This window comes from Photinus pyralis, unplaced genomic scaffold, assembly GCF_008802855.1.
Source record: "Photinus pyralis isolate 1611_PpyrPB1 unplaced genomic scaffold, Ppyr1.3 Ppyr1.4_unclustered_Scaffold347, whole genome shotgun sequence".
NCBI classification, from domain to species: domain Eukaryota; kingdom Metazoa; phylum Arthropoda; class Insecta; order Coleoptera; family Lampyridae; genus Photinus; species Photinus pyralis.
The window spans coordinates 1-10,580 of NW_022171404.1; the positions used below are offsets into that span (position 1 = coordinate 1).

A 10,580-nucleotide genomic window follows, 5' to 3' on the forward strand; every position below is an offset into this window, starting at 1 on the left:
AGAGAAGATTTGCCGTTTCTTGCCTATCTATGAGTAAAAGTTCAAATTAAACCAACAGTGAATCTTTTACAAATATCATTAATCAATCTTACCCTGGTTACTGTAATTGTTTTGAGATCAGCTAAATTCTTACTCGGCTTATCCAATACGGTAGTGTTCATAAGAATTTCAAAAAAATTTCTCCCATTTCATGTATTCATTTATAAGTGATGAGAATAATACATTGGGGATATAGTTTTTGAAAATCTAGATTCAACCTAAAAAACGATGAATTTAAATTTGCAAAAAAATTGAAAAAATAATTAACTTACCAGCATATATGCATTTTTGATGTTTTCAAAATAGGCCCATTCACCTATAAATTCGGCCCACGGTTGAACTTTTAGCCGTTTTGGCGCAATATAAGGATTTATTCCAATGTTTTGTAACACTAAGGTCCGCATGGCTCAACGTACAATTTTCAACCATACGCAGTCAGATTTCCTTCAAATCAATTAAAAATATGTAAAATTTTTTAAAAACACTTCAACACATAGTACAAGTTTTGTTATGAATGGCCTTGAAGAGCTGCCACACTGCATGGGGAAATGCATTTTGAGAATAAATCAAAAATGCGTTGTAGAAAGAAACGATTTAATGTTTAGGAAGAAATATTATATTATAGAATTACTAAGAAATATAGTTCATTTCCTTGGTTATCTTTCTGAATGGCAGATGATCCTTATTTAGCCAACCTCTTCGACTTTTCTTTAACTATTTTGAGTCAGAATAAGTTTCTTTAAATTTCGGATATTTGGTTCGATCAGTTTTTCCCTTTGGGATTTATTGGTTTTTAAATGTTTATTACCAGGAATTCTAGGAATGTTAGTCATGTTGACCTGTTTCTGAAGAAATTTAATTCGCATAATTTTTCAACAACAAATTTCGAAGTCCAATGGAATTAAATTTTCTCTAAAATAAATTATAAATATCAATTTAATTTAAACATATCTATACGATCTGCATTTTAAATCAATATTTTTGACAAAAATAACTACAAATATACAAAATAGATAAAAAATGAAAATTAAAGTTAAAATATTGTCTTTATGCACAAAAAAAAAATGTTTTGGTTTACTTCTTGTTAGCGCCCCTCTGTGTTCGATGTTACGTGCAATGTAATTGTTAAAAAAAAATTGAGAAAAATTCCTGGTGTCTGACACATAACTCCACTTATTAGGAATATATGATAATTGACTGCGAAGGCCTTGGGTTAGTTTTTTTTGATTTTGGTAGGCCGTTAAAAATAATATTTCCGCCGAAACAGTTTTTTCTAAAATTGCTTTAAATTTAAGTTATAAAATTTCTGCAAGCTTTTTAGCATTTCGGGTTCGCACGACAAAGCCATTGCCTTTTAGGAGAAGCTTTCAAAAACTTTTAAACTATGTTTGTTGTATCATCGTCAGTTAAATATAATCGTGGGCTCTCTGCAGATGTTTTGGCCTTGAGTTGATGGCGAAGCTAGTTCATTATAATTTATCTCATAATCCGCTCGGAAATTTAAAAAAAAGGGGTTTTTCTGGTCGAGGAAATGTTCTAAACAAATGAATCTGTACAATAGTTTCTTTTGAAAGCTCTAGTTATACTCTTACGTCAACTCTTGTAAGTTTATCAGGTTTAGATTCATTTTCGTTTGGTATTAATAATTGGCATAGCTATTAATTGTTTATATTCGTTTCAATTTTGACCAAAAGATCATTCTTGGCCGCTAGTTTTTGGTAATTAACTCTTTGACACTTTCTAATGTCATTGGAGTAAAGCAGATTCGTCTACTTCTTGCCTCTGAAATTTAGTATAGATGTAGGTAAATAGCGTCAACGTTAATAATTTCTTGAGAAATAATTTAAAAAAATCCTAATGTAAAGCACAAATTGGTAGGTTGTTTAGTTATCAGAGGACGCACAAAAGCATGTATACAACACTTCAAGAAATATTTATTAAATAATACCCCGTAAAAATAAACGAACTGAATACCAATGCTGATACTGAACCACATATTTTATCGTGGGATTTATTTTCGCAGGGAAGCTATTTTTATATTAATGAACAAGATACAGCATATTGTAGGAATTATGGTTACACAGGTAAACATACCTTAAAGTAGGATCAATTGACAGTTTCAACTTAGAAAAAATGCGTAGGTGCAGCAGAAAATTTTTAGAAGCAAACGCCAAACAAAAAACGGTCTGACAAACGTATGACCGCTGAAAGGTTATTTTTATTGGTAATAATATATGGATGGCGATAGTTCCAACTTTACCTTGAAAAAATAGGGATAATAATCCCCAAGCCCCCAGCTATTTAAAGTTCTTCCATTACAAGCACTAACTGATTACAGTTACGACGTCACACGTGGCAGTAACTAGTACAAATTAACAAAAGACGCGTGAAAATATAACGTACCTAATTATGCTTCGGATTCCTCCCAAACGCTGACAATGGTGTTTTTGAGGTTTATTTAGGGTGCGGTCGAAAACTTACTGCAAATGCATTGTTTGCCGAGAATACATAAATAAGTGGTCATAAATTTACTGACGCTTACTACATTTACTTCAACTTTAGTGAATAATTTAAAGTACGCATGCGTCAATTTTTACACCTTTTACTGTAAATGCTTCTCGAAAATAGGTGGTAAAACGACAGTAAACAAAACAGCTGATCAGTTTAAAATGGAGTTAACCTTAATTGATGCTGATACTAATAAAGAATTTAAGTTGTTCCTGAATGAAGAGGATTACAATAAGGCCGTTAATGGTAATATGCTTCAAATTACTTTGAAATTCCTAAAATGTGTTTGTAATTTACTTTTTTAGATGTCACATTTGCAACAGTACTTTTACAACATGCAATAATTAACAGTAAAGCCTCTTCTACTGTTCCCGGGAATAAGAATCCAACACGCCAATCATTGGATACTGATACTGAAACATTAGGAATTAACTGTTCACAGGAATTACCGAATGACAGTGAAGACGTACTGTTGTCCCCATCAAGTGACAATCTACTGTTGTCCCCAGCCAGTAACAATCCGTTGTCCCCATCAAGTGACAATCTATCGATACCGATTAATGAAAATGATTCGGAAAATACAGAAGGTATTGTAAAATGTATTCTATATTGAAGTAATACTTTTCGTAAATTGTAGATATTTCTGGCCGTTGGTCACACGAGGGAATATTATTATTGCTGGATGTATATCATACAAAATCAGATTTGTTGGTAAAGGGTAAAATAAAACAGAAACTGTTTTGGGAGCAGATTGCTTCTTTAATTAATAAAAAGGGATATAATGTAACAGCAAAGCAGTGCCAAACAAAACTTGCTACCCTTAAGCGACAATACAAAAAAATTAAGGACTACAATAACACTTCAGGCAACGATAGAAAGGAGTGGATTTACACAGAAGTATGTACAGTTTATTCTTATACTATGTAGTTTAGTGATATTTTAGAAAATGGATGAACTATTTGGCAATAAACCGTGGGTTGAACCTGTAGCAACAGCATCCTCTTCTCAAAACCCAGAACCATCACTTAACTTGCCTGCGACGATGCCTTCTACACCGACAAGACCTAGTCTATCAAACACACCCCAAAGTAGGTGCTTATTGTTTACATGTAAATTATTCATATCTTATTATTTAGAGACCAACTCAAAAAAAGTAGTCGACATTCTTACGAAAATTCGAGAGGACCGGGAAAGACACCACAGTGAAAGAATGGCCAAAAGCTCGGAAGCAATTGCTTTATTAAAACTCTTGGTCGAACAAATTGCAAAATAAAAATGAAAAATTTGTAGATATTTATTATAATAAAAGTGTTTTGATGTTTTACAGTGCATAAGAGTATTGTTATATTGTCAAATGTCATATGTCTTCACGGGTAGGTAATGCAGCAGCAATTGCATCACGTTTTTGTTTAGCCAATGCCTTTTCGTTTGTATCTACATTGCCATTAACTCCACATTGAGTGTTATTCTTATCGGATGTATGCAACGCTAAAGGTTGAAACTGATCATTTTTTAAAAGGCAAATATTATGTATAACACAGCATGCAATAATGTATTGTGGAATAAGGTCAGTTCTGATCATGGGAAGATTATCTAATAATCTTCTCATTCTTCCCTTAAGAAGTCCAAATGATCTTTCAATTACCATTCTGGTGGACGAGTGACAATAATTGTAGTTTTTTTGAGCTCGAGTTAGGTGACCATTGTCTTTGTAAGGCACCATCATATGCGTATGCAACATATACGCAGCATCTCCTAGTAAGTGTACATCACCAGGAAATTTGGCAGCACTCTTTAAATACTCTGCTACTTCGGATTTCATAAAAACCCTTTGGTCATGCACTGCACCAGGATACCCTGCATAGCAGTGTATAAACATTCCTTTTTCATCACAGACACCCTGGAAAATATCTATTATATTGCTTTGTAGCCAAATATGCAACAACCTGTAATTGTATCGAATGTATTCCTTTTCGGTTCACATATGCCTCTGGATGCTCTTTTGGAGCTGTAATTGAGATGTGTGTGCCGTCAATTGCACCGATTACACCTGGAAAACCAGACATATTTTTAAATGCTGCTACACTTGCAGTAATTTTTTCAGTTGTTGGCCACATAATGAAACTGTGTGAATAGTTGTACAAAATTCTAACTACGTTCCTCACACATACTATTGCAGTAGCTTTCCCAACACCGAAACGATCACATACTGATCTAAAATAGGTTAGCATGAGTATATAAATTTATCATATCAACATGTCCAACCTATAAGAATCGGGAGTTCCCAGAACCCATAACGTTATAAGAAGTTGCTTTTCAGCTGGTATCGCAGGTCGTCCTGGTTTTACCGTTCTTTCTCTAATTTTGTCCGCTATTAATTCTAAAATAACTTCAAAGGTTCTCCTTTGCATTCTGTAAATGTAAAAACATCAATAAATCAATAGCTACTTTATACAAAATAAGAATAATGGCACACCAACCGGTTCTGGCTTTTGCTATCGGAGATGTAATTCTCTTACCTAAAATGTGATTGAAATTGTGAATCTCCATATAAGTGTACCACATTTTCCACATAATTTTCAATTCTAGGAGTAGCTTCCTTTCTCTTGTACCGTGTATTTGCGGTAATTGCAAAAAGCTCTTCATCTGAACTACTAGAATCATCTATGATTTCTAATAAATTATTTATTACCACAATTTTTAAAACATTCGTATCCATTTTCATGAATAGAAATAGAAAGTGAATGATGAATGATAGATATTGAAGGTTATGGTAAGATCACAAATGCACAGTTTACTGAAAGCTGGTCTAAATTTCAAAACGTACAAATTGTAATATCAGTAAAAGCAAATAAAAAACCCCTTTACTGCGGTTACGCTGCTAGCTTTGCTGTATTTTTACGTAGTAAGTTTTCGACCGCACCCTTAAAGTGTCGAGACTGTTGAAATAAAATCCACGTTCTTAATTGAATAAATGAGGGAGTTGGCAAAATCACGCAGATTATTATCGTAAGGTTTATAAATTTATTAAGCGAATCATATGTTCATTTCAAATGAAACAGAAAATGTTCATAGAATAAGTACATAAAATGTCATTTGAATTAACTGTAGATATTTCGTTAACATTTACAAAACCGTTAACACTTAATGTTCATTAATGTTGTTTGAAAGAAGTTTAAATGTTGTTTTAAATAACATTGTTTATCATTTCGTAATTGAAATAGATTTGAACGTTCAATTAAGAAACTGGATCTAAGAAATAAAAAATATTGTTTAAATATGTATTTATTTATTTGAGTAACATTTTATTGCTTGCTTTAACTATTTTTTTGTAATGTTTTTATAATTCTTAATATAACAGTCTCATTTCTCTCAGTGTATGCTCCCAGTCTGAAGAAGAATCTTTATACTCCACAGTTTCCTCTTCGTCACTTGTTAGGTTTTCTTCTATTGCTATTTTTCTTTTCTTTTTTGTAGGTTTTTCCTTAGCTTCATCTAGTATTAGATGGTTTTTTTGTTCTTTAATTTGGCTGCTTTTAAATTTTCTTTTTCTTCTAATATTTGCTTTTCGGGGGTATTTGTTATTATAGAACTCTTGCCTTTTGCTCTTGCTCGTCTTAACTGCTTTCTGGGGTTTGATTTAGGAAGCTCTCTTATATCTTCTGGTGAAATCAACCTTGGTGGTGTTACTTCTCGTTGCAAAATGTACGATGGATCTAGTTGAGGAGAATTACTATTAGATGCTTCTGCAGTATTAGATGGTCCTGCGACTTCGTGATTGTTCAATGGTTGATTTGTAACTTCAGATTGTATAAAATCCGCATCAGTAAATATATCCGGATTAAATGGCATTATTCCTGTCTTAAAAAATCCAGAAATTATGTTTGCTGGAGTAAATGCTTTGCAGTGTGCTTCTGCCACACATTCTGCGATTAGAGGAGTTCCCGGACTTTTCAGCATCCATTTATCACATGCTGCATTGAAATATGCTTTGAAAGGACCATACACAGCCACATCAAGTGGCTGCATACGGTTGCTGCAATGCGGTGGTAGAGTAAGAATTTTAACCCCTGCTTCTCTAGCTTTATTTACTATTTGTACCGAAATGTGGCTCTCGTGGTTGTCATAAATAAGTAAACTCGGATTATCTTTGCTGGAGTGTGAATATTTTATGAAATGGTCTAAGACCTGAATGAAAATTTCCGAGTTCATCCATCCAGATGGCGTTGCTAATCCCAGTGTACCCGGCGGTGCTCCTACAAGCATGTGTGCTTTAAAATATTTCCGAGGAAATATTAAAACAGGCGGTAGGAAAGTTCCCGAGCCAGATATAATGCCACATGTTGTTACTAGCTCTCTACGTTCACGACTAACGCAATGGTTCACTTGCTTGACACCTTTCGATGCAATTATTTTTTTTTGGATTTTGGACGGTTGTAGTTCCAGTTTCATCTAAATTAAATATTCTGGAGCCATCACTTAAGCTAGGGTTTTGCTCCAGAATATTACGCAAATTTGTAAAAAACGTTTGTACATTATGTCGATTAAACGACGTTAATCTTGCAAGACTGCATGCTTCTGGCTTTCTGATACTCAGAGTTTTTCGGCGTTTTATAAAGGCTCTTAGCCAGTCCTTACCAGCCATTTTAGATGTACTCCAGGACTCTGGAATTGTCACATTGTTAACTACTGCAACCTCAAAGGCTAGCCTTCTTACATCCACTGTCGTTAATCCGTAAGCCATTTTACTGCATGTTCTAAATAATGAGCTAAAACCTCTTCGTGTTCGTCTTTGAACAATTGTCGGTGATAATAATTAGGTTCCATTCTAATGTTACCTTCTAAATTACTTCGTTTCTTTTTAACATAACGTTGCAATGTTGGATATTTAACATTACAGCACACTGCTGCCTGTCTTACCGAATAGTTTTGATTCAAAACTAGATCAACAGCATTTGACATTGATTCAGCTGTTGCTGTGCCATATTTACGTGGTTTTAGTTTACGAGGCATCTGGCAAAAATGCAGACTAATTAGTTGGAAAAAAGGTATAAGTAGGTAGTACTAACTGATACACTGTTTCACTTAGTACCACCACTGCTGTTTCAGTTAGTACCTACTTTTGTAGCATATGCTTTTAAGGGGTTGAAAACTGTATATGGACTTTATCTTAAAAGCTGGTATGCTGTATAGGTTATGTTTACATAATTGTTGATACATTGGTGCAAAATTTATTACATATAACTTCTATCAATATGTTAAAAGCTGCACTAAAAACATGCACTAAGTAACTACCTACATCAAAAACGGTTTTTTTTGCTTACCTTTTTAAGTAAAACTGTCACAGGTCTAAACTTTTACTATTTTGTAGAGTGTTCACTGTCCACATATAATTTGCAATCAGAATATGATTTGAGCGGGTAAATACAAATTTTATAAGCTTGTACCACTTAGTACCACGATACACTTACAACGGTATGCTCTTGCGCATCTAGCGTGACGTCACGTGCGAACAAAACCACAGAATATAGATCAAAATTACGCTTCTTAAATCGACAAATCACACTGATTTGTGTAGAGATCGTCGCGTCGGGTATTTCTGGAAGTTCGTGATCGTATGAAATAAACTCTAATAAAAAATATTGGCCTTAAACATGAAGTGCGACTTTTTCAGTAAATATTATGTAATTAATGCGTTATCAAAAGATCGAATCTCTCCTCCGTTTCCCTTTTATTTTGATTTTCATTATTACGTTGTAGTTTTAAAGTAGGTAAAGCATCAGGTTTAAAATGTCCGCTGTTTTCAAAAGTAGGTATAATCAGTGGTGTATTGGTAAATTATGGTAAGGGTATACGCAGGCGTCAACTCAACCAGGGTTTATGTAATGAGATCCTGTCTTGGGGGGGGGGGGGGTTAAAAACAACAATTTTTTTGCATTTTTATAAAGCAATTTTTTTAAGTCGGTAGGTATATTCGTATATTTATATATGTTTTACAAATATTTATAACATTTCCCAAAGCAATTCGCAAGCAAGCAATACTTTTCCGGTTTCCATTTGGCAAGTGGTGGACCATTCATGTTTATAAACATCAAATGAGATATATTCTCAATTAAAAGGGCATTTCTTACGTCAGTACCAAATTATATTCATTAAGACCGCCGGAACGCATCAAAAACAGACCATCGCCATTCCAACAATCCTGCTTTTATTTAACAAAATTACAGTTACATATTAGCTGATATTGATCTAGAAGGTTCAGTGTTGAACCTAATATACTTTGTTTGTTGATATATTGCACCATTTTGTCGTAATTGTTGGAATTGCGAGATACAAAATACAATGAAGCGCAGACACACACCCATGTCCATTAATTGTAAAATTTTATCAGTCCGTACTGTTTCGTAGTTCAGCCACTATATGAAAGATGGCATTATTATCGCGTTATATTTTTACTATTCGTATTTTGTAATTGCCGCCTCGAATGAAAAATAATTTAATTCATATTGTTCTTCAGTAAACAATAAGCGTTTTGTAGTAGGTAGTAGGTAAATGTTTTAGAAACAAATGCATGCGTTGGAAAATCTAAAATTTTCGCAAGTAGGAATTACACGCAAGTGCATCATAATAATACATTTTTTGAAAGCATGTTGTCTAAAAACTACATGAGCTATTTTCATATTTTGACCAAGGGCTCGTGCTTGAAACAAAATATGGAAATAACCAAATGCAGTCTTTTACTTAACACTTGCTTGCATCAAAAATTATCAGGTTTATTTTAAAGAACGAGTCTAATTCGGCACAATATTTCTAGAATCTTTGATTTATTTCAAATTAGCATAAACCTCATTAGCACAGAAAGCACTCGTTGAAATTATTTTGCCTTGTTACTATAGACACGGGGCCTATAAGAAATTATTGCCGGGATCTTTCACATAGAGGGAAATTATCACTGTAATTGAGCGATAATTGCCCGCTTCATTTGGGATTTATTACGCTCTTCTCTCTTCAGTTTTTTAACGAATTTTTTAAGAATTAAAAAAGATGTGCCATGTATGCGTTTTGTCCGTCCGTCCTGGAATTTTTTGCAGTAGGTAGCTTATACCTTGAAGGTGTGCCAGATGGACATCAAATTTCGCTGTATAAAAGGGGGGGCCCCGCACGAATTATTTCCTGAGATGCTGTTTTTGAAAGAAAACGGCAATAGCTTTTACATACGACAACAAATTGGTCTCAGATTTTGCATACGAATGCCTTTAATGGCGCCAAGTTAAACTTTAGAAAGGGGGGGGGGGGGGGAGGGGTAAACACATGTTCTACCTTTCATGGTATTATAATGAAAGGTCTCATCGAAATAAATTGATTTGTACAAACTATATAACTTTCCCGTGCGACTCTTTTTCGAAAACAATGAGCGAAGGGGCCTGAGGGGGGTGGGGGGGTTAAAAATTAATTTCATCTCTCATTGAATTCTAATTAAAGGCCTCAACGAAAGGAACAAACTACTGCCCTTCTTTCTGTCCTCTTATCAAACTACGGAGTGGAGGGGGAAGGGGGAGGAGTGGAACTAGTTTTCCTTCACGGTACTCTAATGAAAGGTCTCAACGAAAGGAATTAATTTATACTAACGATAGTCATCCTCCTCGATCCCTTGTCGTGATTGGTTATAATTCCTTATATCTTAAGAGTGAACTGTCAAAGGAAAGTACCTACAAAGGGCGATTGGGACGTTTGGAAGAAATATAACCATTAGGCATTTAATTTAAATAAAATTTGATACATATCCACTTGGAATAAAACTAAATTTAACGCGAGTTTCAAAATTTGGTTTTGCGCATGCGCAGTGCTTTCTTATTCATGGAGGCATTTAAATGAAATTTGATACATAGCCACTTGGGATAAAAGAAAATTTAACACCAGTTTCAAAATTTTTTCTTATTTATGGAGGGAGTTAAATGAAATTTGATACATAGCCACTTGGAATAAAGCAAATGTAGCGCCATTTTTCAAATTTGGTTTTGTGCAGGATGTAC

General features: G+C 34.1%; 3 protein-coding genes across 5 annotated transcripts; 1 reads left to right on the forward strand and 2 right to left on the reverse strand.

Annotated features, from left to right (window-relative positions):
* Window positions 1-2,528: 2,528 nt before the first annotated feature.
* Window positions 2,529-4,298, forward strand: LOC116182080 (trihelix transcription factor GTL1-like). Of its 3 annotated transcripts, none has more exons than XM_031502582.1 (5): window positions 2,529-2,793; window positions 2,853-3,134; window positions 3,185-3,444; window positions 3,491-3,635; window positions 3,684-4,298. In XM_031502582.1, exons 1-5 carry the CDS (start codon window positions 2,709-2,711, stop codon window positions 3,818-3,820), a joined length of 909 nt encoding a protein of 302 aa, XP_031358442.1. In that variant the 5' UTR covers window positions 2,529-2,708; the 3' UTR covers window positions 3,821-4,298. The 3 variants fall into 3 exon arrangements, with proteins under 3 accessions (XP_031358442.1, XP_031358440.1, XP_031358441.1); XM_031502581.1 differs by having other exon boundaries at window positions 2,562-2,614; window positions 2,668-2,793; window positions 3,491-4,298; XM_031502580.1 differs by having other exon boundaries at window positions 3,491-4,298.
* Window positions 3,824-5,464, reverse strand: LOC116182079 (putative nuclease HARBI1). Its single transcript, XM_031502579.1, has 4 exons — window positions 5,067-5,464; window positions 4,813-4,959; window positions 4,494-4,761; window positions 3,824-4,447 (listed from the first exon to the last, which is right to left on the reverse strand). Exons 1-4 carry the CDS (start codon window positions 5,270-5,272, stop codon window positions 3,905-3,907), a joined length of 1,164 nt encoding a protein of 387 aa, XP_031358439.1. The 5' UTR covers window positions 5,273-5,464; the 3' UTR covers window positions 3,824-3,904.
* Window positions 5,465-5,896: 432 nt separating this feature from the next.
* Window positions 5,897-7,291, reverse strand: LOC116182078. The gene is made up of 3 exons (XM_031502577.1): window positions 6,922-7,291; window positions 6,147-6,803; window positions 5,897-6,066 (listed from the first exon to the last, which is right to left on the reverse strand). Exons 1-3 carry the CDS (start codon window positions 7,289-7,291, stop codon window positions 5,897-5,899), a joined length of 1,197 nt encoding a protein of 398 aa, XP_031358437.1.
* Between the last annotated feature and the right edge of the window lie 3,289 nt (window positions 7,292-10,580).

Excerpts from the sequence above, each read along its gene's own strand:
- LOC116182080 (XM_031502580.1), top strand. The coding sequence starts at position 2,709 with ATGGAGTTAACCTTAATTGATGCTGATACTAATAAAGAATTTAAGTTG. Across the intron at positions 3,135-3,184 it reads TGATTCGGAAAATACAGAAG|ATATTTCTGGCCGTTGGTCA; the intron begins GTATTGTAAAAT and ends CGTAAATTGTAG. Across the intron at positions 3,445-3,490 it reads AGGAGTGGATTTACACAGAA|AAAATGGATGAACTATTTGG; the intron begins GTATGTACAGTT and ends GTGATATTTTAG.
- LOC116182079 (XM_031502579.1), bottom strand. The coding sequence starts at position 5,272 with ATGAAAATGGATACGAATGTTTTAAAAATTGTGGTAATAAATAATTTA. Across the intron at positions 4,960-5,066 it reads CAATTTCAATCACATTTTAG|AATGCAAAGGAGAACCTTTG; the intron begins GTAAGAGAATTA and ends TTACATTTACAG. Across the intron at positions 4,448-4,493 it reads TACATTCGATACAATTACAG|GGTGTCTGTGATGAAAAAGG; the intron begins GTTGTTGCATAT and ends GATATTTTCCAG.
- LOC116182078 (XM_031502577.1), bottom strand. The coding sequence starts at position 7,291 with ATGGCTTACGGATTAACGACAGTGGATGTAAGAAGGCTAGCCTTTGAG. Across the intron at positions 6,804-6,921 it reads TCAAGCAAGTGAACCATTGC|GAGCACCGCCGGGTACACTG; the intron begins GTTAGTCGTGAA and ends ACATGCTTGTAG. Across the intron at positions 6,067-6,146 it reads AAGACGAGCAAGAGCAAAAG|AACAAAAAAACCATCTAATA; the intron begins GCAAGAGTTCTA and ends GCCAAATTAAAG.